The 27,264-nt window shown below is 39.2% G+C and overlaps 3 protein-coding genes across 4 annotated transcripts; 1 reads left to right on the top strand and 2 right to left on the bottom strand.

Moving 5' to 3' along the window:
* Window positions 1-1,201: 1,201 nt before the first annotated feature.
* LOC146326879 (mitochondrial nicotinamide adenine dinucleotide transporter SLC25A51-like) lies at window positions 1,202-5,369 on the bottom strand. Its single transcript, XM_084719245.1, has 2 exons — window positions 5,215-5,369; window positions 1,202-3,074 (listed from the first exon to the last, which is right to left on the bottom strand). The coding sequence occupies exon 2, from the start codon at window positions 3,000-3,002 to the stop codon at window positions 2,067-2,069; it is 936 nt and encodes a 311-aa protein (XP_084575371.1). The 5' UTR covers window positions 3,003-3,074; window positions 5,215-5,369; the 3' UTR covers window positions 1,202-2,066.
* Window positions 5,370-5,566: 197 nt separating this feature from the next.
* ints10 (integrator complex subunit 10) lies at window positions 5,567-18,144 on the top strand. Of its 2 annotated transcripts, XM_084719243.1 has the most exons (18): window positions 5,567-6,112; window positions 6,256-6,323; window positions 7,066-7,169; window positions 7,311-7,450; window positions 7,536-7,617; window positions 7,711-7,851; window positions 7,994-8,168; window positions 9,200-9,369; window positions 9,478-9,617; window positions 9,831-9,984; window positions 10,220-10,302; window positions 11,079-11,234; window positions 11,997-12,105; window positions 14,487-14,566; window positions 15,052-15,214; window positions 16,597-16,690; window positions 16,986-17,054; window positions 17,548-18,144. In XM_084719243.1, exons 1-18 carry the CDS (start codon window positions 5,984-5,986, stop codon window positions 17,702-17,704), a joined length of 2,214 nt encoding a protein of 737 aa, XP_084575369.1. In that variant the 5' UTR covers window positions 5,567-5,983; the 3' UTR covers window positions 17,705-18,144. The 2 variants fall into 2 exon arrangements, with proteins under 2 accessions (XP_084575369.1, XP_084575370.1); XM_084719244.1 differs by lacking the exon at window positions 16,986-17,054 and having other exon boundaries at window positions 5,570-6,112.
* Window positions 18,145-18,785: 641 nt separating this feature from the next.
* Window positions 18,786-24,527, bottom strand: tlr1 (toll-like receptor 1). Its single transcript, XM_084719241.1, has 2 exons — window positions 24,376-24,527; window positions 18,786-21,710 (listed from the first exon to the last, which is right to left on the bottom strand). Exon 2 carries the CDS (start codon window positions 21,701-21,703, stop codon window positions 19,298-19,300), a length of 2,406 nt encoding a protein of 801 aa, XP_084575367.1. The 5' UTR covers window positions 21,704-21,710; window positions 24,376-24,527; the 3' UTR covers window positions 18,786-19,297.
* Window positions 24,528-27,264: the final 2,737 nt, after the last annotated feature.

The following is a 27,264-nucleotide window of genomic DNA, read 5'->3' as shown; positions in this document are numbered from 1 at the left end:
ACCAATACCACGTAATTTTGTAACCTTGAAATGGGACCCTGCTACCTCTCAGGATGGCAAAGTTAAGAAGTTGTTCAACAGCATTCATTCTCTGTGTGTTTGTTCATGTTTTGCAAAGGGTTCAATCTGATCCAGGCCATACGACAATCACTGCAATTTACGTGCACAAAATATTCCAGATTTTTTCCTTATTCCAAAAAAGACAGTATTCCTTCTAGGGCCATTTACATGCAACCATAAACACTCCATTATGAAAGTGTAATGGCTGGAGCCGTTTGAGCCATTTTGCTTCTTTGCAACAATCTAGGCTTTTGTTTTTTCTAGGGTTCCCTTGCAGCCCAGTTCATGGAGCACCTGCTGAAGCTGTGACTGTGGCCCTGCAAGTCACTCCCACCATCCTCACTGCCCCTTTCCTGTCCTAACTTCAGCTGTCCTTACAGTACAATAACAAGACCTCAAAAAATAATTTTAGAAAGAAAGTTTTCTACTGGTGGCACACTTGTTCAACTATGTAAACACAGCCTCCCTTTTTCAATCACTCAGTGACCTTCTTGAAAAAATATTAACAATATTTGCATAGATCCAAAAGCTTGTTGATATTCTAGTCTTTCATAAAGTTTAAAAGGGTGTGTGTTTCTCCTTACGACCAGAAATGAGGGCTTTTCTTTTGTGTTGGCCAGTTGGTTTGTTTATAATGCAGAGCCAAACAGGAAGTCATGTGTTTCAAACTGCGGTAAAAACAACAAATGAGAAGCATATTCTCATTGTGCTGCATGCATGTCCAAAGGATGCTTCTAAAACCAGAATAACACCGGCGTGTCCCACACATCTTATCTGGAAACTGCTCTGTTCAGAATAAGGCATAATTCAGAATATCCAAATGGAATATGCTGTTTACAGACCTGTATAAAAATTCAGAATATTGTCATATTCTGAATAATAGTGGAAAATTAGTGTGCATGTAAACGTAGCCAATAATATCAATTATATCAAATCCATACAAGGTTACTAGTATGCAGCTGTTATTTTTTTTTTTTTCTTCAACGCAATGGTATTGGATCTGAACTCAGTACCAGCCAATGTGTGTCAGAATCTGTATTGGAAAGGAAGACATGGTATCAGAACATTATATCTGTTGCAACATAAGTCTAGATTCAATATAATTTTTCTCCCTTCCAATAAATTATAAAAACAGACAAGATCTGGGTATAACTGTATGTTTTACTGACATATATTGTACATCAATGGGCACTTGTCAAAACTCAAATAATACATACACCCTGCCAGTAGCACTTCATAAAATTAACCAAGACAAATAGTTCCAGTTCACAAAGATGAATCATGTGAAAGGAAAAACTGTTTAAAATAGCCTGCCTGTGTCTGCTCAACAGGATTTCCAAAAATAGGTATATCTCTAAATTTGACAATTAGGGTTGGGGGCTGAACTGGTGGAGACGGAACATAAAGAGAAATAAAACATTTTACTTGACAATGCATTTTGGGCTTTTTCCAATGATCAGAAGTACAAAAGAGTTTCAATCAAGTGGCAGAAAACAGCTTTACAGATGAAGTGCTCTTGGTCAAACAATCGGACTGATACCGTCAACAAGACACACCACAGCACACAGCACATATGAAGAAACAGCTTCTCCTACAAAACAGTTAATTCAGTCAAGTAACCTCTGCTTGAAACTGTGAAAAAAAGCGCTGGATTTCTCTTTGCTCCCCAGATTTTTGTAGGTAGAGCAAATGAGGGCATGTCAATTGGACCCTGGCACAAGTTTTGTATAGGCTAAAGCGTGCATCTTGTTTTTAACACTTTGACTACAGTAAATAGTAACAATGGCAGGTGGTTTGTCTCACAATGACTGTTGGCCCCTGTCAGAAGTTCAACTTCAGTGCTGTCTTTTCAGTCATGGAAACTCCAGCAACAGTGTCAGACAGCAAGTGCATCGGCTTTACTTTACAATTCCTTTCTTCTCAATGAACTGGCTCTATCACTCCATACAGGTCTTTCCCTTTACATACTTTCTCCTCCTCTCTAGATCTCATCTTCAATTCCCCTCTCACATGATCTTCAGCAGCAGCTCATAGGTGGCGTTGATGATCCCCCAGGATAGGAGTGAGCGGTGGTAGTTGAGGTGGGCCCCTCTGAAGAGCATGGGCAAACTGCCACCTCTTTCTCTCCACACTGTTAGCAGCACCACCCTACAAGGCTGGAAGGCTCCACCAACCTGAGACTGAGCCCGGGACTTTACCACATTTAATGGATAGAACATGATGCCAAGGGCAGCCCCCAACAACCCTCCACAAACAAAATCATTAACCAAGTGACCTGCCCGGCTAGTGGCCTCTGGTAGCTGCTGCTTGATGGGCCCACGGAGCCCGAAGAAGAGCACATTGCTAGGGCCATTACGGAGGAGTATGGGCACAAGGCCACGGTAGCACTCTCTGACACCATACTCAGACAGAAGTGTTCGGAAGGTGTGGGCTGTGTTGTTGAAGCGCCCGTGGTGCCGATGGTCTTGTAGGAGAGTCTGCACGCGCTCAAATGGTGTCAGTAAGGCTTCTGTGGTTCCCGCCAATGCTGCAGCAAAGCTCCGGGTGGCCAGCTCCGGCACACCACTGCCACCGACCCGGTCTAGTAAGACTCTAGAGAAGTCCTCATACAGACCAAACATGATGGCCACAGTAGTGCTCTTCTGGAGCAGCGGGGGCAACAGGCCACGGTAAAGATTCCTCAGCCCATCTCTCTGGAGCTGCCGCACTGCCTCAGTAGCCAACACACCGTGCAGCTGCTGGCGGAACAGCACCTTCTGGATGGGAAAGGTCACCACGATGTTGGTAAAAGCTGCTATGGAGCCGCAGACATAATGCTTCCCATGATTGCCCAGCCTGGCACTCAGAGCCCCTGCAGGCAGCAGGGAGCGGCCTCCTTTAGTCAGGGCAGCCTGAGGCTGAGGCGTCCGGGCTGACTCAGAGTCCATGGTGCTAACAGCCATGGGAGGCTCAGTGCTCCACAGCCTGTTCCTCAAGCATCACATCAGCACCGCACTCTTCTGTAAATATCCACCCTGTAACAAAGAGAGGAATTATCACATATACTTATTCATCTTCATTACATTTTTTAAATTATTTTTGTTTTTTGCCTTAATTCATGTGACAGTATGACAGAAAACACTGGAGTGTGAAACAGTGATGACCTGATGTCACAAAGATTACAATTTGCATTGAAAATGTGGACATAGTACAACATTACATAGTAATGGTTTACAACCAGGTCTCCCTACCCATCCATAATTCTGGGTGTCAGAAAATATGGGGATTACTGGATATCAACTGTTTAATTAATTAATTAATTAATTAATTAATTTGTGGTACATAATTTGGGCTATTATTACATATTAATAATTCATAAAAACATCACAAAATGGAATCTAGATTGACACAAGGATCAATGACATCAGTCTGATATCCGATGAGGGAATTATGTCAGTATCAGCAGCTGCTGGATCAGAACCACCTCAACCTTAATATAAACCAAATCAAAAAAATCTAATATAGCAAGTAGTTTATGAAATATCAAATATGCAGAAAACTGCACTCTGTAAAAATGAAGGAAGCACAATGTCTTTTTGAATATCTTGCACTATGTATGTGATACAAATCACTTGTGAAAATAGTCTTGATAATATGGAATATAATGGTCAATGTCTAGATTAAATAGCCAGTACATGCTTTACATTGGTTTAATCTCAGCTACCAGCCCTGAACTTGTGCAGCTGCCCCAACTGGCCAGTGATAAGGGTTATTACACAACTTAACAGACTGATATGGTTATGGGGTAAGAAAGCATAACTGTGAGCAACAGAAGACATTAGGTCTTGCATTACAAAGCACCATGTATTCTACCTCATCATAAAGCGTTAAATGTAGTTTTACTTTTTTGAATTAGTAGGCCAACTAGAGAAGCTAGTGGCACACCCTACCACATATACTAGCTAGAACAAATCTGTTCAAAACAAAGCAAGGTCATACCAAAGTTAAAAATAAAAGTATAAATAGCTTTAATACATTAAAAAAGCTGTCTCAGAGTTGTCTAAATATAGGCCAAGGAGGGGATACAGTGGTGTCAAAGCTGTGAGGTCATTAGAGGTCATAGTGTGTCAACCAAAATATCACTGCAGAAATCCTTACACGCAGTTTTAGGTCAGTATGACAAACCAGACTACCACATGGCTGCTGACGTGTGAGTGCCTGTAATGAACTTTAAACTGAAGTAAAATTTAACTGTAACAATAAATAGAATATTGTAATGTTATATTTTTTATTTCTCAGTAGCAACTACTATACATAAAGATGTATGCTCACCTAGATTGCAATAATTATGTAGATATAACTTTAAAGAGAGTGAATGAATTACTTTATTTTAGGTAAAGGAGTACACTCGATTGCTGATGTTTCTGTATTCCATTTTGCTATGTCATATTTGAATGCAGGTAAGTATTTTTTCCACTGTGGATAGCGTTAAAAATACAAATTAGCATAAACACAATCACATTATGACATTATGACTGTTTTCCTGAATGGACTGATTTGAACTGCGGATTACAAGCCTATTACGTAATGATTTTCCATAACTAAATCTTTGGCGAACACGCCCTCTATGCTTCCTTAGAACTCACTATCTTGTCGTGTCATGCCTGGTGTCCTGGTATGCTGTCAGTCAGCAGGGTGGATACAAACTTAAAGGTTTAAAATAAAGTTAACAGTTCTATTACAACAAGTACTCTATGCAATATAAATTACTTCATTAATAATTAGCTAAAATATCAGCAAATGACCGAGGGGCTAGCGTGCTTAACGTTAGCTCAATGGCTAGACACCCATATGCTGAGGCTGGTTAGCCAACTTAGCTAGCTCAACAGTGCTAGTGACTGGGCCTCCTTGGTTATGCCACAAACAGTCAGTCCGATTTTTGTTTAAGGTAAAGAGAGGAAGAGTTGGCACAAGAACAGGGTCCGATATAATGTTAATGTCTGCATGCTAAAGCAAAACACTTGACTGCCTAGCATGCTAAGTGGCTAGCATAATCAGAGTCAAAACGGACAAGCCCTGACAGATGATTGGTCGGAGACTTCGTTGACAGTAACACAATTGAATGTCAAGAGGGAGAAGAACGTCTCACAGTTTTGGTCATAAAATAGTCTTTACCTGCCGTGTACACCAGTCGCTTTCCTGTCCCTGGACAGGTAGAATGCAGTTATTCGCAGGGGAATTGGGACACAACAGTAGGTCGTGTCTGGTCTGCAGCCCCAGCAGAAGCAGGTGACAGAAGAAATGCATCTTTGGCGCATGCGCACCACTGCAGATGCGTAAGTTACATGGATGAGGCAACGGCTGATTTCAGAGAGTTTCTTTCACATTTGTACACTTAGTTAATTGTATTGTAAGATGTAACTGGTGGACAGTTTGAGCCAGCTTTACCACGTTGAGTAAAAAGCGATTTTTCGCGTTGTTTTGGCACCTAACTGTGCTTGACCGTTGGTCGTAAAGCAGGATGGAGCGTCATTTTTACGACAACGACGTGACGTCATTATCGTCACGTTAGAGAGTGTGTCGGTAAATAAAGGTTTAGCTAGCTTTGCCTGGTAATTTCTAAATTATTTTTAGTTGTCCTTCTTTTTCTTAACATGCATGACTATTCTGTGTGTGTAATGCAATTTAGTGATAGAGTATGGCCTGGTGAACAACTCTAGCAAAGATGTTAATTAAAAGTCACATAGCTAACGCTATCTAGCTATGTGTTGCTACCTGGATTAGCTTACATTTTGCCCACAACAGTTCTCTTTAGTTACAGACTGCAAATTTGTCCGCCGAGACTTGTGTGCTAAGAGAGCTATATGCGTCAACTACAGCCTTGAACTGTGTGGGGGGTTAGTTTGTCTGCGTTGGCACTGAAAGCTCAATTCGTGTAGCTAAAATGTCAGCGCAAAAAGACTGCGAGTTTTTGGTGAAAAGAGCCCGGGAGCTGGTGTCTGATGATCCCTGTGCTGCCAAAGCCTGGCTCATAACTGCCAGAACACTTTACCCTGCAGATTTCAACATACAGGTAACATTGAGACATATACATCAGATTCATATTGTTCAACCATCGGATTAATGTGGAATTTCTTACCATGAATTAGTCATGCACGACAAAGTGTTGCTCTATCATGAGTCCTTTGTTAAAATTTGGTTGACGTGTTTTCACAGTATGAAATGTACATCATTGAACGCAATGCAGAGAGGACAGCTTCGGCAGGGAGACTCCTGTATGACATGTGAGTTACAGTGCACTATCTCTATGTACCGATGTTAATGTCAAGTGCCTTTTGCTGAGTCTGCCCCTCGAGGCTGGGCAACATGGACAAAATCAAATATCACATTTTTTTTTACTGATTACTTAGATATCGATATTGCAGTAATATTGTACGGATGGCCATTGGTACTCTCACAAAATGTTAAGTTATTGGGGTTTTTGATAAACAGTCATCAGTAATTCGGATATAATGACTAAGAAGGAAAAGACAAATAATAGAAAACAATTTGATGAGTTCAGGATTTTTCTTAACCATGATGCACCTCTTAAAACCAGGAAAACACAACAATTACGTCATATCACAATGAAACAATGTCTAATTTCTAAGACAGTTAGAGGTGCTATGATTAATTGATTAGTTGCCAACTCTTAAATTAATCACTTAATCAGTTTGAGTATTTTTTAAGAAGAAAATAAAAATTCTAAGATTCCAACTTCTTAATTATATTTTTTTTTACTTTTCTATGACGGTAAACTGAATATTATTAGGCTGTGGAAAAATTATCTGACATTTCATAGACCTAGAATCTAATCAATTATTTGACAAAATAGTCAAAAAAATTAATTGACAGTGAAAATAATTGTTAGTTGCAGCCCTAAAGATGATGTCATACCTCAATATTAATATATTGCCAATTTATTTACCAGTGTTATCCGAGCTAACAGTTTCTAACAATGCTAACAATGATTTCTTTACCCTTTAGGTTTATAAACTTTCCAGATCAGCCAATGGTTTGGCGGGAGATCAGTGTTATCACAGCTGCCCTGCGCAGTGACTCTCAGGACAAACATGCACAGTTTCTACGGGGTGAGTGGAGTTTAACGTACTTGTATACCGGCCATGTGATTATACATTACAATATCCCTACTGTTAAGTGTGTTAATGGTTTGAAATCTGAAAGGTGTTTTTTTTTATGTTTGTGTGTATGTGTATGCTTATCTTTCGTAGGGCTTTTTGAGACTCTGCCTGGCCGTGTGCAGTGTGAGATGCTACTGAAAGCCACAGAGCAGTGTTTCAACACTGTGGAGAAGGCGGAGATGCTGCTCCTTCTTCTTAAGCGCTTTCCAGAGTCTGTGGTCCAACATGGGGTACGTGATAATAACATAACACTTGTGTGCTGGCATTTTAAATATTTCTAAAACAGTCACTGATAACATTTTGCTTTATGTTCAGGTCAATCTAGGAGAAACATTGTTGGAGGCGGAGGCTTCAGAGAATGTGGAGACTCCTGTCAACTGCTTCAGAAAACTTTTTGGTGAGTCAAACATTAAAACTTGCTTTTCATTCAGCTGCAAAACCCACTTGCTTTAGCAATGACTTTTACGCTAATTCTTTCTTATTACTACAGTGTGTGATGTCCTTCCTTTGGTCATAAACAACATGGACATGCGCTTGCCGGCCAGCCTGATGCAGAAGTACATGCTGAAAGCAGCTGAATTCTACATTGGCTATGTTACACGTGGACCTTCACCTGATGTACAGATACAGGGTAGAGCTGCTGATGTTGTTCTTTCTAATATGATTACTTTAAACCTCAAGATTTATTGCCCTACACTTGGGTCTATCTCCAGTTTTTTTCTGTTCACTGCTTGTCTGACATTTTTTTCTGTTCCTCTTGTTCTTTGTTTAAGGCTCTCAGGAAGGTGGGTCTCTGAAGTCACCTACTGTGTCCCGTGGCTCCCAGCGCTATGTGATTGACGGCCTGTCAGAAAAATCATCAGTGGTTGCAGAACCTTGGGAGAGACTGCTGGATATCCTTGCTGTGGTCGGAGCACGCTGCGAGTGGCAGGGAGACAAGGGACAGAGGTAGTCTATCTGTCTGTCTGTGAATCAGCCAGTACTGTTTTTCAGGCTTGTTTTGCATTCAGGTAGTACACCAGGCTTAAATCAATGCATACTAATACAACAGCCCTGCAAAAAAATCCTGCATTCTGGAAGATAATAATGTTCAGTAATTTTATGGTAATGTTGAATTATACTATGTTATTTTGAGAGGTTGTTCTAATATTTGGTCTACTTTCATTGATGTAAATGGATGAATTGATTTAGATTTGAAAAGCAGATTGGAATATAGTGTGGGAATATTCAAAGGTACAAATTTGCTTGGACCACATGTATATTACATAATAGCCAGTAGGGATGAAATGATTACTGTTTTCACACACACATCCAAAAAAACAAAAAAAAAAAAAAAAAAACACAGTAAAATTCCTGACAATTAGTGTTATAATTTCAAATTTTGATTATCAGTAAAACTGTTTGATTACTGCACATGAAAAACTCATGGTAAATACTGTCCAGCATCTAGTGTTGTCAAAAATATTGAATTATGGATAAAGTATATCTGAAATAGTTCAATACTCATTTTTTGCAGTATTAATACTGCTCTACTTTCTCACTCTCTCTTCTCTCTGACAGTAGACACAGACACTTTGATGCAGTTCCATCCTGCCTCCTACACTTAGTTACAGTGCTGTCGTCTTTTTCATTTGCTCCTGTTTAATGTCCATTGTCATGTTATAGTCTTGCTATATTTGTCTTTTTCAAAAAAAAAAAAATCGAAACTTTTTAAAAAATTTTACTTTTGAACTTTCACAAATACTATTACCATTAGAAACTAATTGAAATGTATTGGGGTTATAAATATGTGTACAAACTCTATCATCTGTTAAGAGGTCTGTAAAAGTAAGAGGCACAGGGAAAGAGATGGCTTAGATTACTTATATCCTTTGCAACACCTTCAGATGTTATATACACTTATACTAGATATGTGTAGCATGAGTATAAATGTTTTTAAGATGGGATGTTTGTTTATTTGTGTGTGTCTTGTGCACTAGGAGTTATGTGGACATGCTGCAGAGGGTGAAGGAGCTGTGTCGTTACCTGCCTGGTCTGGAAGGAGACACAAGGTCCCGCTGCTGCAGTCAAGTCGTCATCTGTGCTGCACTCGTCCTCTTCCGCAGCGCCTTCCTCTATGTCTCAGCTGTACAGCCGGCACTGTTCCAGGGTCAGCCTCTGTCTTCGAATCACTTCACTCTAGTTCTGCATGACATATATCTCTGTTGCCTTGTCAATGAAAAGTTAAAAGATCAAATGGTGTGCTTATTTTTTGCAGGTGTGAATGCGTTGAGTTCAGGACCGTGGATCCTTGTAGAGGATCTGAGCTCGGTGTATAATGATGTGGAGGTGGAAAGAGGAGCGCTGAAACACACACATAAGAAACGCAAACTGGCAGATGGGAGAGAGAAGACTATGGTGAGGACAGATCAGAAATCATTTCGATGTTTCAATCTGATTTTTGTGAGAGATAAAGTGCAGAGTGCAGAGTTGTCTTATATGTGTTGTTTGTGTATTGTTTTTAGTATGAGACTATTGTCTGTTTTCATTCTTTTTGCTTTTTTCGATCAATTATTAATTGTTTATATTAACCCTTTTTATTACTTTTTATCTGTATATGTTTCATTGTAGAGCTCAGATGATGAGGAAGGGTTGGGAAAAGGCCGTGGTCGACACATTTTAGTGAACAAGACTGAGATGCCCAGCTGGTCAGAGACTCTGGACAGCTTCCGCACAGCGAGGGAAAGCTGGGACCTTCTTCACTCCCATGACGGCCTGGAAACTGGTAAAAAAAAACAAACAAAAAAAACTCCTCTGTTTGTGTGTTTTGTGTTTCACTCAACCAGACAGGATCCAGTCACTCTGACACAATATCACGAACTGACGACCCTTAAAGCTGTAGATGTATGTTTATGGGTTTAAAACATTTCTTCATACACATTTCATGGATTCTCTTTAAGGAGGGATAAGAGGGAAAAGTCTTCATCATTTCAGTGTTTTTCTAACATCATATTTCACAGAGTTTAAGAAGATCTGTGCCTCCTGGAAGACAGACAGCTGGCTGTGGTTCAGAATATTCCTCACTGACATGATCATATACCAGGCAAGAAACATGTTTTCGTTATTTGTTTGTGACCTGCTTCTCTTTTATCTATCATCTGTGTTTTATTGGTACATGCTGAGTGAAATTAATCTCAATCAGTTCTTCCAGAAGCAAATATCGAATATCACTAAATATCACATCAAATATATTCTTCCTGTCAGGCTTTCCAGTAGACCCAATTACTGTAGTATACTTCTTGCTGGATTGATAAAACAGGTATTCAGTAAACTCCAGCTTATTCAAAATGCTGCAACCAGAGTATTAAACCAAAAAAAAGGCTAACTGAAAACGTATATTTTTTTGCAAGCTTTGATTTAGGTTTTAAGTGTGTGGTTAACAGGTAAAACTCTTATTCTAGAATCAGTATTACTGTTATTCCCTTTTTATTGCGATACCTACGTATCTTCAATGTTTTTATCTTATGTGTCTTTATATATGTGTTACCTCCTTATATTATTGTTATTATCTTATCTATTTCTTTCATGTCTGATCTTTGCCTATTGCTTTTTATTCTGAAGCACATTGAGACTATTGTATGAAATTTGAAATATAAATAAACATGACTTGACTTGGGGGAATGTAGTAATTGCAAAGCAGCAAAAAAAAAAAACACAGGACATGTGAATACTTATATCTTCATTTACACAGTATTTAAAGAAAGGGGCAAGTAGAATTTATGAAACATAGATATTTATAAATATTAATATATATTTCTCTGTGTCTTCTCAGTGGTCTGTGACTATATGCTGATTTTGTGTATGTGTTCGTGTCTCCAGGGACAGTACCGTAAGGCTCTCTCCAGCCTGTACCAGATGGCTGCAGTGCAGCAGCCTCAGCCTGGGCAGCAAAGCCCCTCAGGTCAGGCCAGTCTGGAGCACCACAGGGCCCTCATACAGCAGGCCTCCTGCCACTACGCACTCGGAGAGTACAGGGTACAATCATGTGCAGACACGCACACACACGCACCCCGACACCCACACCCACACCAGTTGGTACACGTGAAGAGACATAGAAACCGACATTGCATGTCTTATCATTCTTCATCCCTTCTTTGCGTTTCCATGTTGTGAATGCACAGCTGGCTCAGAGTGTTGTGTGTTATACAGTTGTGTTTAGCACTGATTGATGTCCCTCCCTTTTGCATCACATTGAAATTTGTGATCAATATAGTCTCTGTTATTCTGTAGATATCTGTAGTTCTAATCTTGTCCATGCAGATGTCCACAGTATATTGCATATATACAGTATATGTAGATTGTTTTACTTTAAACATGCCCCTGAAGAGAAACAACAACTGTCCTGCAGGTGGAGCTGTATTCAACATAAATTTAGTGGCATACAACTGCAGCAGAGTTCAAATTTCTAATATAATGCTGGCATTGCTAAATATTCTTACCCATTTAACCACTCTGATTAAGTGATATGTAACTACTTTGACCCAAAGCTTCTATATTAATTAAACATTTATAGCAGCTTTTGAACATGCATAGCTTTATTATGTAGAATTTTTTGACATACATATTTACATTTTCTATAAACTTCCATGGAAAATATGTACTTACAACAGGGTTAAGAGAACACATGAGAAGAAAACTGCCGATAATTTATTTTATTTAAAATTTATATTATTATATATATATAATCATATATCGTTATATATTGTTGCATGTATTGTGCTGTATCTATTTATTTAGATGGCCTGTGAGAAGCTGCTTGATGTTGTCAGCGGGCTGGTGCCCCCGAACCAAGAACCAACAAAGGCCCTAGAGGATCAGGGAAGAGTCAAGGCCAAAACAAGGAAAGGTAAAATCACCTCCTGCTTTTGTAAAACAACGTTCAGTCACTGATTTAGGGATTCAAGGACACAGAGTTGTAGTTCCTTAATAATACACGGAAAAAACAACGCAGATGATTTATTCATTTAAAATGGAACAAAATAAAAACATACATTCAGTGCTGTGCAAAAGTTTTAGGCAGGTGTGAAGAAATGCTGGAAAGTAAGAATTCTTTCAAAAATGTAAATTGTAATTGTTTATTTTTATCAATTTACAAAATGCAAAGTGAGTGAACAGAAAAAAATCTAAATCAGATCAATATTTGGTGTGACAGCTCTTTGCCTTCAAAACAGCATCAATTCTTTTAGGAAGACTTGAACAAAGTCTGGGATTTTGTAGGATCATAGTCAGGTGTTTGATTAACCAATTATACCAAACAGGTGCTAATAATCATCAATTTCATATGTAGGTTGAAACACAGTCATTAACTGAAACAGAATCAACTGTGTAGGAGGTTTAAAAGTGAGGTTAGGAACAGTCAAACTCTGCTGCCAAGGTGAGGTTGTGGAAGACAGTTTGATGTCACAGGTCAGACACCATGACAAGACTGAGCACAGCACCAAGGCACAAGGTCGCTCTACTGCATCAGCAAGGTCTCTCACAGGCAAAGATTTCAAAGCAGACTGGGGTTTCAAGATGTGCTGTTCAAGCTCTTTTGAAGAAGCACAAAGAAACGGGCAACGCTGAAGACCGTAGACACAGAGGTCAGCCAGCGAAACTTAGTGCAGCAGATGAAAGACACATTATACTTACTTCTTTTCAAAATGAGAAGATGTCCAGCAGTGCCATCAGCTCAGAACTGGCAGAAACCAGTGGGACCCAGGTACACGCATCTACTGTCCGGTGAAGTCTGGCCAGAAGTGGTCTTCATGGAAGAATTGTGGCCAAAAAGCCATACCTCTGACATGGAACCAGGGCCAAGAGACTCAACTATGAAAACAGAGGAGCTGGGGTGCAGAAAATTGGCAGCAGATGGTCTGGACTGATGAGTCAAAATTTGAGATATTTGATTATAGCAGAAGGCAGTTTGTTCACTGAAGAGCTGAAGAGCGGTACAATAAAAAGTGTCTGCAGGCAACAGTAAAGCATGGTGGAGGTTCCTTTCAAGTTTGGGGCTGCATTTCTGCAAATGGATTTATGGTGTCCTCAGTGCTGAGAAATATAGGCAGATGCTTATCCATCATGCAGTACCATCAGGGAGGCATCTGATTGGCCCCAAATTTATTCTGCAGCAGGACAAAGACCCCAAACATCATTAGGAACCATCTTCAGTGTAAAGAAGAACAAGGAGTCGTGGATTGTTTGGCCCACACAGAGCCCTGATCTCAACATCATCGAGTCTGTCTGGGGTTACATGAAGAGACAGAAGGATCTTGAGGCAGCCTACATCCACAGAAGATCTGTGGTTACTTTTCCAAGATGTCTGGAACAACCTACCTGCCGAGTTCCTTCAGAAACGGTGTCCAAGTGTACTTAGAAGAATTGATGCCGTTTTGAAGGCAAAGGGTGGTCACACCAAATACTGATTTGATTTAGACTTTTCTGCTGTTGGCTCACTTTGCATTTTGTAAACTGATAAAAAATAAACAGTTACATTTTATATTTTTGAAAGCATTCTTACTTTACAGCATTTCTTCACACCTGCCTAAAGCTTTTGTGCAGTACTGTATATACGGTCAATATCTTTACATTAAAAGTTCAACATGGTAAGCCAGCCATCAGTGGAGAGTTTGTTTTTTTATTTATGATTATTTTTTGGTCTTTTTTGCCTTAATTATGATAGGACAGCTGAAGATATGACAGGAAAGGGGGTAGAGAGAGGGGGTGACATGCAGCAAATGCGCCGCAGGCGAGAGTCGAACCAGCAGCTGCTGCAGAGAACCGACAGCCTCAACACATGATGCACACGTTCTACCAACTGAACTATAGGGGCACTCCGATTTAGCCATTTTTAACCTCCAGAGAAACACAGTGCAAACAAAAGCAAATAGAATTAAAAGGACTATCGTGTTGAATGCGGTGACATTTAAATTAACTGAATAAACAAGCTGAATGTATTTCTGTCATAGGTGCTGCTGCATCCTGTTTTTTCCTAGCAACGTCAGTTTATATCACCATATCTGAATTGCCTAGCAACTACTGTCTGTAACCTAGTGACCACTGCTTGTTGCCAAAGAACCATTGTTTGTTTCCCATCAACCACTTTCACCTGCCAAGCAACCACTGTCCATTGCCTAGCAACCACAAATTCCCTTTGCTGTAATAAAAACTACTTTAAACTACTCTTGTCCTTTGATACAGAAATTAAATGACATTCTCCAATAACTGTTTTTTTTTTTTCATATCTAGGTAATGACCTTAGACTGCTCCCCTGCACCAGCAAAGCGGTGTTACCCTTCTGTCTCCAGCTGATGTTGGCCTGCTTCAAGGTAATTCAGCTAGTTAAAAGGACAGATTACCGCCAAATCAAAAATACGTATTCTTCCTCTGGCCTGTAGTGCTATTTATCCATATAGATTGTTTTGGTGGGAGTTGCTATGTTTTGGAGATTGCTCATTGTTTTCTTACTCTCTAATATAATGTAACTAGATGATGGATGTAGTTCAGCAGAAAGAAAATTTGTCCTATACCAAACTTATCCTGAGTAACCTTGTCATGATTTATGGAAAGAGACCACCATAAGCTAAGTGTTACCTTGTTCCAGAATATTTGAGACAAGGCAGACATCTTTACAGCTGATATCTCTAAAACTTGGCAACACACACCAAAACCATCTAACTGGATAGCACTACAGGACAGAGGAAAGATGTGTTTTTGATTTTCTCTATAAGTCAGGATAAATGCATGAAATTTAGGCTTTTAAGATTAAACCTTGTATAACTCACTTTCTGTTTTTGTCTTTTTGTCCAATCAGCTGCGTGCCTTCACAGACAGTCGTGATGACCTGTCCCTTGGCCACGTAGTGGTGCTCCTGCAGCATGACTGGCCACAGGGTGAGATGCTGTTTTTGAAGGCAGTGGATAAGATCTGCCAACAAGGCAGTTTCCAGTATGAGAACTTCTTCAACTATGTCACGAGTATCCTTTTTGACCACTCACAGCCACAATAGACCCTGATGAGAATGGATTGGAAAATACATACCTGGCAACCCATCCATTTTCCTCAGATTCTCCAGTATTTTACCCTTCTCTCCTGCTGTCCTCCCATTTGAATACTTTCCTGTAAATTTCCCATATTTTTGACCTTTGAAAAAAGGTCGAAAATATGAGTAGGCGTAGCCCTATTTGATGTGTTTGCTACATTCCCTTCTGATAAAGCAAATGACAGCATGCAGGCTTACCCGTACGTAGTAAAACCCCAGTGGATTTATCGGTCGACCTATAGTATCAGCTGATACACATTTTCTGATATGCACTGATATGAAAACTTTTTTCACAGAACATATAGTACAGTATAGTAGTGTAGTAGTATAGTAATACCTGTGCCCCTGCAGGTATTAATAATGAGAAGCCGCTTCTTGTTTTACAACTTCCCCATAATTGACTGGCAGTATTAAAGTAGTCATCAATTAACTATGGTGATATTTATTTAGGAATATATTTTACTTTTATTTCTCACTTCTTATCATTTATTGTTCATTTCTGGAGTAGGTTTACAGTGTATATTATAAATTATTTAACCTGCCAAATAAAAAAGCAGCCTTCTCATTAACTTTGCGTAGATGTATTGATGTATAATTCACATAGAAAAGGTCTGAAAATTCACTAAATCGACTGCCAAATTGATAATCTGTGAATTTTCCCCCACTGAATCAATGTCAGCATCAGTTTTAAAAATCCCACATCGTTCAGGCTCTAGAACTTACTGAAGAGCAACTTTGGTCAAAGTCATGCTTTTTGTAATTTTTTTTTGTATGCCACACACGTGTTACGCAGGAGGAACAGCGATGTGAGGCAGCATAACAGATCTGCCATGGCTCTGTTTATTGTGATATTTGACAAATATTACAATATTATGGTATGTTCTGTGACATGTTATGCACAAATAAGACAGAAAAAAACACATTAGGACAATTTACCCAAGAAAAAAAAAAAAATCTAAATAAATAAATCAAAAGAAAAGATTACATTTATCTTGACTATGGTTAAGAAAGCAATTCCATACTCACTAAAAAGTGTTTTCTCTGATTTTAGGAGGTACCAAAGACAGCTATGAATGCCAGTCCTTGTTGTACTGATAATTTAAAGCAAGTGGTGATTCTAGAATTCACCATGTGTACCCTTTTCTAAATGTAAGGCGTATGTAGACATGGGTGGTGGAAACAGGCATCACAAAATTTCCCTCATTTTCACAACCCAATGTTGAGAGTTATGCAAATGCGATAATAAGCTTTGTGGTTACTTTGTCTTTGTTCTCTTGTCTTGGATGTTGGTTTCCATATGCTCATGATTTCTGTCAGACATTGACATGCTGGAGGAGTTTGCGTATCTGCGCACTCCAGAGGGAGGGAGGATTCAACTGGAGCTGCTGCCCAATCAGGGAATGCTGATCAAGTAAGCGCCTCGCATTCAGACACTTTTCAGTTGGCATCGTGACTCTGCACACTCCCGTTCTGTTGCTGTTTTTAAAGAGAACAGTGCTATTGATTGATGATCTAAGTAGACATGGCCTGTGGGGAAAACTGTACTTTGAACTGAAAATGCTGTTAACGGAGCGGGCATTACAAACAGAAGGGGTTTATGATTAAAACAAAGCTTCTATCAGACTCCTTCATTCATTGCTGTAGACGTAAAGACACTTGAATGCACCCTCACTGACTGAGAGTTGTTGAATGTTGCTGTCCCTCAGGAACCCTAGTCCCGCCCTGGGGGTGGAGTTAAATACCCTACTGCTACAAGGGGTGCAGACGATGGACAGGTACCCCAGGCCCCTCCTCCCACAGTCCCATCCCTCCCCCCACACCAGTCACGCTTCCTTCATTCCCAACTTCAAGGCTTGTCATTCCCCCCAAGTTTTGATTTGGGCCTGTCATTTTACATCAAGAGTTAGTCGTTCTTTGATTTCCTGTCGTTTGGCGTTTGTTTCTTTGAGCCATCGCTCGTCTTTCTGTGGTCATCACTGTCGTTGTTGTTATTTGAAGATGATGTTGGTCTTGTCGTGCAGTCAATTTAGTTGTTTGCCTTTTCATAAACACTTGATCTCATTTCATTTGTTGACACGTTTTATGTGGTTTTTATTTATGATGATTAAACTTTTATTGTGTAATCTTGGCTGATTTGTGCAAGTTGAAAGTAACATGCCGCCTCCATGATTTTGTCTTTACTGTCTGTTTATGACAAATCATCTCACAGTAATACATTTCTGACCATATGTATGTTTGTGCTCATTTCTTGTCCTTTTATTCTTTCAGACACCACACAGTGACCCGTGGAATCACCAAAGGAGTGAAGGAAGACTTCCGTCTGGCCATGGAGAGGCAGGTGTCGCGCTGCGGAGAGAATCTGTTCAGCGTGCTTCACCGTTTCTGCATCAATGAGAAAATCATCATCATCCAGTCTCTTCCTTGACATCTGGCCTGTGACGTTTTTTTTTTTACCTTTTCATAGTTGATACACAGTTTCAATGCAGCTGGACTGACTTTATGAACTAATCGGCTGTTTCCCAACACAGGACATGTCTGTCTCTTTTATCTTCATCATCTATCAACTCTGAAAGAATAAGCCTTAAAATGGATCTCTCTTTTCAGAGAATAAGAGAGAATACTGGTTTTCTGAATACTGTGCTCATGTTAATGTGTGTAGTTTTCTTCTTTACTGGTGTTAACCACAACATCTGCTTAACTGCATTTGAAGCGGTTCAATCATATTGTGACATTTTGTGGGAGTCAGCATTGAAAAAAGAATGAAGTGAATTTTTGATATTTTGGGAAAAAGTTTATTGTTTTTGTTACAAACCTGATGAGATTGTTAGTTTGTATAAATGTTTCCATTAAATGTGATTTAAAGAAGTTATGTTACTGTATGATTTATTACAAGAGCAATCAGTGCATCTTCAGCTCATAGTAAAAGATTAAAAATTAGAATCTATTGCTTGTATGTTACAGAAAGAAGACTAGAAACTGTACACACTTCACTTTCACTCAGTCTTGCCACATATTTTTATTCCTCTGGTGTTTCCTGTTCTCATTCCTGTCTCAGGCACACTTCCTTTTTCCACTTCCTTTTCCTCGTTAAAGTGGTAAGTTCAGATTTTTTGAGGTGTGGTTATGAGTTACTCATCCATAGTCACTTTATTACCTATAATAGTTGCTGTCTGCATTGTAGACGTCTAATACATAGACTGCTTTGGGCCGTTGCTGTGATACATCAAAGTTACTGCCATGTTGGTCCAGACTGGCCTGTGTGTTTTTTCTGGATAAAAAGCACTATAACATTTCTCAAACAAATTTTAGTGACTCAATGTTATATTGAAGGATTTATGATCTACATGAAGGAAAAACAATTTTTCTAACTTATTACACATAAATCATGAATCTGTTGAGAACTGTAGATGTTATAGTGTGTTTATGTCCTTTTATGTGTTTTCAGGCCGGCTAGTTGTCAGTGCAGCGTCTAAGTGCACCCTTTACCTTGCTGTCAGACCAAACCGCCATTGCATCACTTGCTCCAAAGCCATCAGACTCCTTTGGCAAAAACCTCATAGTACATGGGAGTTGCTGGTCTACCACTGCCTTGATCTGTTTGTGTATTTGTATTTTTGTGTGACGTTGGTGAGTCTGAACTAACCCTTTAAAACACTAAAGTCATACATTAACACAAACAAGCTTTGGAGTGAATGATATGTGTCTTATATAACTTTGGTTTCCCTTCGGAAATGGCTGTCTGATGGCAAGGTGAAGCAGGGAAAATATTCTAAATATAGAATACACTTAAATTGATACTAACTCAGATGGGCCCTTTGCTAGGAGGCGAAAACATGTTTATGCTGCTGACCCTGTCCTTAGCAGTTCAATGCTGCACTTCCTACACCAGTGCTCTGGCTGCTTCCCTGAACTGGGGGCGTGTCAACTGCCATCTACTGGAGGTAATACACTGACGTTGGTTAAGTACCTCATACAACACTACCTCAAAAAACCATTCCTTTAAGTCTGTCTTCCACAGTCACTCCTCTAATTCTATGACTGGTGCATATGGCAGGTCAGCCTGTAGGGCAGCTCTGAGATTAGCCCAGAACAGCCTGTGCTTGGCCCTGTCCTGAGGCCACTCCAGGTATGTGTGTCGGCCCATCATGGACTTCAGCTGGTAGTACTTGGCTGGAATCAGGTATTGCGGAAGAGGCTCAAGCAGCACCAGCACAACGCTGTCCGAACCCTGAGAAAGGCGTTGGTGGCTGGCGAAGTACAGCTCGTAATGGCACCACTCACTCTTGATAAAGTGACCAGAGAGCACAAACACAGAGCGGCGGCTTTTTTCCACACAGTTGATGATGTTCTTGATGATCGTGTCACCTGGCACAAAGTGCCTCTCATGATGGCAGATTCGGAGCTCTCCCCCTTCGAGGTTGGGAATGAGCGAATTATGCACCCAGTCTGCGTCATGCTGGCTGTAAGACACAAAAGCATGAAACTCGACACCCACCAGATCTTCAGGTCGGACTTGTCGTGTTCTGGCCCGATGTTTGGCTCTGGTCCACTGCCAGATCATGCCAATGTACCAGGGAATATCTAAACGATGGCACAGGATTAGAACTAAAATAATCACCACCGCTGCTGGGCACAAGATGGTGGCAGCAAGAAGGCCAACATCACAGGAGATCTCTGGGATACTGATCTTTTGCAAAGTGGAGTTTCTGTCGGCTTCTGGGTAGCTGCAGTAATAGTTCAATGGCCAGCTCAACAACTGAATTCCTGTGTGAGTTTTCTTATTTTCAGACTGGATGCCAAGACTGATGAAACTCCTCAGAGCACATGTGCAGGTGAAGGGGTTGTTGCTGACGTCCAGGGTTCTCAGTTTGGGGCAGCTCTCCAGCTTGTTCACAGATGGAGCATGGAGGGAATTTGTCTTGAGCAGTAGCTCATTCAGTATGGGGAAACCGTTACATACTGGCAGGTCTCGCAGCCTGTTCTCATTTAGATTCAGAGATGAGAGGTTTTCCAGTTTTAAGATGGAAGGTGGCACCACAGACACCTGGTTATTCTGGAGGTCCAGTGTCTCTATTCCTGTTGGAAGACACTTAAAAACTGTATCCGTCAAACCATTAGAAGACAGAGTCATGTTGGTGATGTTTGGTGGCCAGACACATTCTTTCACACCATCATAAACCAGCAAGTTGAGGCTGAGGTCCAGATGTTGTAGGGATTTCATGTGTTGCATGCGTTTGCTCAACAACTGAAAGTTCTTAAGATTGTTGCCTCCCAGAATCAATTTCCTCACGTTAGCCAGATTCTCACATTCGACAATTGTTTGACCCTGCACAGTGGAGAATATGGAGTCAGACAGAGCACAAGAGGAGAAGTCCAGCTGCTGGATATGACTCTGCGACTTTGGGCATGTCATGTGTATGATTGAAGTCTCAACGATTGCTAACTTCTCCACCGGCAAATTGATGAAAAAGTTGTACACAGACTCCTGTGAAAAGAAGAAAGACGTCACCACTGCCCTTATGGCTGTGAAGGACTGCAATTTAGATGTGTCGACCACTTTGGTGTCTATGTAAGGCAACTTGTACATAGCCACATCAGAGGCCGTGAAATGAGTAATAGATGTTTGCAGAATCACATTTACGTAGTGAGTTAAGTCAGACCATTCGATTGAGATGTTGGTGAGATACAGATGAGACGTGTGGATTTCTGCTGTCTTGTTTAACTGATCACTTTGGTCTTTATAGCCTCCTGTCAAATTCATCAGCTCCAATTCAGCAAAGAGCAACAGAGCATCAGCGAACAGATTGTGGTCCACTCTTTGATTCCTTAGAGTGAGGCCTATCTGAAGCCTTTGAGCCTGAACATCCTTCAGACTGCCTGCTTCGTAAACCAGGTCACCCTCCAAAGAAAGAGTCAGTATATGTAGTTTCGCTCCAGCAATATTCTTGAAATCACCCATTTTGATGTTTTTCGCTCCCAGTGCTAATTTCTCCAGCTTAACCAAGGATCTGAACTCATTCCCCAGTGTCATTGTGGGAAATTTATTGCAGGTCAAATTCAGCACCAGGAGGTTTTGTGTGTGGTGCAGGTACTGCTGACCCGACAGGTTCTTCAGCCTGTTGTGTGACAGGTCTAGATTCTCCAGGAGCGGCGTGTCAAGGAACGTCTCTGGGTCGATCTCCTCCAAAATATTCCATGAAATGTTGAGGAACCGCAGGAGACTGGTGTTTTTGAAGTCTCCTCGATGGAGCTGCTTTATGCGGTTGAATGAAAGGTCTAAGAACACAACCTTTGCTGGAAGGTCTCCTGGGACAGTGGAGAGGTTTTTGGATGAGCGGTCGACGAAGCTGTCTGGAGATGAATCGTTCAGCTGGAGTCCCACCAACATGGCTGCCGCCCAGAGAGCTGCAGTCACAAGCCTCATTGTATGCCTGAATTAAAAGTCAGGAAATAAACATTTGTTATTATTGATACATACACTCTAACTAACACACTGCCAGCATGTTAGGTACACCTGTCTAAAAATAATGCAGCCTAATACAACAGTCGTGCAACAGTCCCCTGATCAAGGTCAGAAACTTTGTTGAAACTGATCCAGTGGGCCCTTTTCCACCAAATCAGTTCTGGTCCTTTAACCAGTTCCATTCAAGCTATATAGTGAACCAGCCCATGTTTCCACCAGTTTTGAGTGGAACCATTGTAATCAAAGATGTCATCATAACAACCTGTAGAACATGACACACCCACTTTGGTTCACAAGCAAAACCTTCTGTTTTTTGGTTCCAGCTGGGAGCCGGCTTTTCAGGTTCTGAACCAGTTTAGGGTTTTCTTGTGGATAGTCTCAAATGTGGGTGTTTGAACTGGAACGAGGCCGGTTCCATGTTGGCAGAAAAGGGCCCAGCTTAGGTGTTCATTCAACTTCATGGTCATCTCGAAGGACAGTTTGTGGTGCTGCTGAACTGTATCACTTAACACAGAGAAACTTTTCAATTATTTAGCCAAACTTTAGTGATATAAATTAATTTTTCATTCAACCTTTATTTAATCTCAGGGAATCATTGAGGGAGTGTCCTCATGAACAATGATGCCAAGAGAACAATTAGAACAGTACATTTTTTGAGTATCTGTACTTTACTTCAGTATTTGTTTTCTTGGAAACTTCTGACTTTCACTCCACTACATTTCAAAGACAGATAATGTACTTTTGACTCTGCTACATTTCTAGAAAGATTGTTGTTACTTTTAGGCTATGCACAGCTTCAAAGTCAGCTGTTGCTGTTTTTCTTTTCTAAAATACAATTGGCCACACAGCACCCGCTCTAAACAGGGATTGTTGTAAAAGCAGAAATACGTCATCCAGACGTGTTCTGTAACAAGAACAAGCAAGCTCTCCCTCTTTCATTCTAACAAAACTAAATCTCAAGATGTTATTATAATTAAAAAAGAGAAATAATTCCAAGTAGGCTTTTAATGTTGGATTGTTTTTATCGGGGTGAAAAAATACCACATAATTAATGTAGACAATAGCTGTCCTTTTTGTTTTTGATTGTATTTCTATGCTGAAGTTTTTATAGGTATTTCAATAGGCTTAGTGTAGCAGAGTGGTTCTACAGGCAAGTCAGTTCATCATTAGATGGTTTCAGAGAGTTACAACTTCTGTAAATGCACTGTGAGAAAAATACAACAATGTATTGATATTAGAAAATGTACTTTGTACTTTTGAATACTTAAGTATTTTTAAAAGCATGTACTTTTGAACACTTAAGTATTTTGAAAAACAAATACTCTGGTACTTTAACTCGAGTAAAATTTTGACTGATCAACTTTCACTTGGAGTTGAATAATATTTGACCAGGAGTATCGATACTTTGACTCAAGTACTGGGGTTGAGTACTTTGTCCACCACTGCTGATTGTGCAGTATTAGTAAAACAATACAGACCTGTATCATCTGTGTAAGGCAGTACGTTTGTTATAGACATGGGATGGGCAAAGGTTGTCAAAAATATTTATACTCTGTTACTTTTCATTTGATAGCATTGAAAGTATAGTTATTTTATAGAAAAAGATCTGAGTGCTCATTCAAGATCTCAGTTCAGTCTTAATTGTCCTGTGGCAGCAAAACCAGACATGACATATGTGCCTTGGACTTTTTTTTTTGTCTTTTTCCTGTTTTTTTGAAAGAAGTATTGAATTTCATTTTTTAAATACTAACATTCTGGTATTGTGACAACTCTAGGGTGGACAAAATAATAGAAACAAATAGTATTGGACAAAATAGTCACTCTAAACCTGTTGTAAACAGTGTCACCAAAACTAAACATTATAGCCTTTGTGAAAGCAGGATTTATTGTAGGATTGTTTTATAAGCCTGCATGAGTTATCCCTCACCCTACCAACATATTTATCATGCGAGGACGGTCAACTCGGGTCCCTGAGGACGCCAAGAATAAACTACTGCAAGAAACAAACATCATGTCAAAATGTTAACTTATTTCTTTATGTTATTAGTTATTTAATTAACATGACAAGGAATAAATAAAAAAAGTTAAAAAGTTAATTTGCATATTGTGACAAAATCATGACAAAGTTGTAATAAAAACAAATTTTCCTCTGCGTTTTCAGATAAGCCACTCTTTAAGATTAACAGTATAGGTTATAGGTTTATACCTAATCTGATTCTTTTTTCCTTGTTTGACCTGCAGTGTATTAATGTAAAAATATTTTAAAATATTACGTTTGACTATAATTTGCCTCTGATCAGTCACAAGATTAATTATACATCCACATGTTCCACAACAAATTCCAAATTTTTTAAAATCACATTCACAAGATTCTCAGTTGAGCAAATACACTAGAGTTTAATGTTAAGATTTAGCCATTTTGTTTGTAAAGCTTGTTTTATTCTTTTCTAGATTTACTTGACTTGTAATTTATATATTCTGTTATTATGACACTGACATCTCAATCTAAATAGACGATGGCTGCAAAATTAAATTGAAATAAATTAAATAAAACCCTAAATAAATAAAGTTAATTGTGAATAAAACAAAATCCAACCACTACAGAACACAGAAAGACAAAAGAGTGCACCAACCTGTGCTGAGGTTATTTCAGAAGAAGCACCGCAGCTTAAGTTATTGATTTGTTGAGTTTTAATGAGTTGAGATGCTGCAGTCCATTTTGTGTGAATGCTCTCAAAGTGGACAGTCTTCAAGTCTGTGAAACATCTCGGTTGCAGAGGTTCAACAACACTTAAACACTGCAAAAAAAAAAAAGGGCAAAAAAAAAGGGCAAAAAAAAGTGCACCACTGACAAAAATATATTTTGATTTAAAAAAAGATAATCACCAGCTCAGCAGACAATCAGTATTAGTATGCTTCTGTTCTTCTTATTCGCTTTTTTCACACATCCTCTGCTGCTTTTACCGTAAGTAATGATGCAGAGAGGACACACATATGGAAATGAAAGCATTCAATCTCATTTTTTTCACATGTACATCCTCTTTTCACTTCCCTTTTTTTACTGTACAGACCCTTTTTACTGAAGGAAACCCAATATTTGTTCGTGCTTCATGATGAGATAATTATTGCATAACATTATTTTAATATTTAAAGAGAGAGAGAGAGTATTCTCAGTCTTCTCAGTATATTTAGTTACTACTGAGATTTGAATAACTTAATGTTCTTTTTGTACTCTTATCAGGTGGACTGAGTTGCAAAGATGTCAATCTCATAGATATAAATCACCGGGGCTGTGTTGCACCAACAAGGTTTAATTTTTAAACTCAGATTAACTATGGTTTAAATGTAAATTATGTCATGTCAAACTTTACAACTAGTTAAACATTAAAAAGATTGCATTTAAAATCTTTTTACTCTAAGCCTAGATGAATTTTACTCTGTTGCACCAAAACTTTAAACTCCAGTTTCAGTCCAGTTTTAACTTCAAACTAAGACTTAAGGAGTTTTAACTTGTAAAACAACTGCCTTTTAAAGATGGATTGAGCAAAATAATAAAGTTATCTCAAAGGAGAAATTAGAGTTTCTCTGCCAAGTCAACATGAGTAGGCTATCTAGGCTAACTAACTTGTTCACTAGCTAGCAAACAATGCAATGTTGTATTGACTTTTTATCTAGCCAGCAAATAACATAACATTTTGTTTAGGAATACAGAGCAGCTGGAAGTAAACGCTTGTCCTCCTGTTTAATACTTATGAGGTCCTGTCAGCCCTGGAATGTACTTATTTTTTATTTCTTTATTTTAATTTGGGCAAAGAAGCATCTCCATTTTGATTAAACTCTATTTAAATGACTAAACTTGGACTTACTAAACAGAGGTTAGTTTTTAATTGTACAGCAGAGCTCTTCTTAATTTTAAATCTGAATTTACTCATTTTAAACAATTTTTTGCTAAACTCTGATTAGAAGGAATCCTAGATTAAATGAATCTTTGTTGGTCCAACCCAGTCTACATGTGATGCACATGCTGTAACTGGAACCTATGGTGAAAGAGACTCATGATGTCTTTGTAATCCTTGTATGTCTACCAGTGCACGTATACTATTTTTGTTAGAATTTTGATTATTATAGCTCTGAGATACCCAATCATGCCTTCAATCATGAAGATAATCTCTAAATTGTGCATTTATGTTTCACAGGCTAACTTTATTTATTTATTTAATAAGTTTGTATTAATATGTTAATGTATTAACATGAAGTAACACACACAAACTCTCATGCAAATACTCTAGTGCATGGCAAAAAAGCTTAAAATGTTCCAAATTGTAAGCAATACAGAGGTGAGATGGCGTACGGTTTATCCCATGACTAATGGCACATTGTCACATCTGTTCTGTATTTATGATCGGTCCTCTGTTCAACATCTTAGAAACAACACTCAGTTCGATTCATTTGCACAAAGAAGTGCATCTTTTCTTTAGTATCATAGCTACCACACTGAGGTCAGTCTGGGTGGTGGATGTCCATTTCTCAACTCAATTAGCTTAACTCCCACTAATGCCTTGAGGCGGAGTGTATCCTTGGCAACTACACTGTTTACTGACAGTGCCTTTAATGAAGGAGGGTGAGGAAGAGGCTTTTTGATGGGATTTGGCCTGTTTTATTACAATTGTGAGGCTTTATCAAATGCGGTCACTCACAAACACACACACACACACACACACTTGTCAGCAATGTTTTTAGTCCAGTAGCAATGCTGTTTCTTTTGGATCAGTGACTACTGTTCATACGGCAAGTGGAGCTTAATTGAATAAGGTCATATGAGGTTGTGTCACTGTTCTCACCTGGCCTAGTTTGATCAAATCTTGGAAGATCACTGCAGAGGTGCTTAGCAGCTTCATGACCACAAGACAACAAGCCTGTTTTTTTCAGTTTCAGGCTGCACTACACTGTGTTGTCCTTCCCTCTTTTTAAATAAATGTCCTCAACATGTGTTTAACATGAATTCATATATTCATATTGGAAAAACGAGAAACTTGATGTGTTTCAGCACAGATGAACTTAATTTAAGAGGGTGAAAAAATGTATGGCTGGGTTGCATCACCAAAGATTTAATCTAAGATTATTTCTAATCAGAGTTGATCAAAATGAGTAAATCCAGATTTAAGATTGAACAGAGCTCTGTTGCACAATTAAACAATAAATTAATAACTAATCTTTTTTTTAATGCATCAATTTATGCTACTCTCAACACAAACATAAAGCTAATAAAGAGTCAAGTACAGTTGCATCAACTATATTAAGTGTTAAAACATCAGATCATAGATGTGGGCAAAATGTTTTGTTTGTCAAAATAACTCCACTCTGTGTCCTTTGCCCTTGTCCTGTTCAGATGTGGTTGTCCCCTGCTGAATGTTGCGTCTGGTCGGTGAGTCCAATGTAAGTGACAGAAAATATTAATACTCAGTCCCACTAGGACTGATTCACTTGTGGTCTGTCTGTCAATCAGATTTTTATTTAAACAG

Source organism: Lutjanus erythropterus, chromosome 5 (genome assembly GCF_056507025.1).
Source record: "Lutjanus erythropterus isolate fLutEry1 chromosome 5, fLutEry1.hap2, whole genome shotgun sequence".
NCBI classification, from domain to species: Eukaryota; Metazoa; Chordata; class Actinopteri; order Lutjaniformes; family Lutjanidae; genus Lutjanus; species Lutjanus erythropterus.
This window is presented reverse-complemented; position numbering and strand designations above follow the sequence as displayed.

What these genes read in the sequence shown, in the direction of transcription:
- LOC146326879 (XM_084719245.1), bottom strand. Translation starts at nt 3,002, where the DNA reads ATGGCTGTTAGCACCATGGACTCTGAGTCAGCCCGGACGCCTCAGCCT.
- ints10 (XM_084719243.1), top strand. Translation starts at nt 5,984, where the DNA reads ATGTCAGCGCAAAAAGACTGCGAGTTTTTGGTGAAAAGAGCCCGGGAG. An exon ending in ACCTGATGTACAGATACAGG is followed by an intron (nt 7,852 to 7,993) that starts GTAGAGCTGCTG and finishes TCTTTGTTTAAG; the next exon opens with GCTCTCAGGAAGGTGGGTCT. An exon ending in ACAGCCGGCACTGTTCCAGG is followed by an intron (nt 9,370 to 9,477) that starts GTCAGCCTCTGT and finishes TATTTTTTGCAG; the next exon opens with GTGTGAATGCGTTGAGTTCA.
- tlr1 (XM_084719241.1), bottom strand. Translation starts at nt 21,703, where the DNA reads ATGAGGCTTGTGACTGCAGCTCTCTGGGCGGCAGCCATGTTGGTGGGA.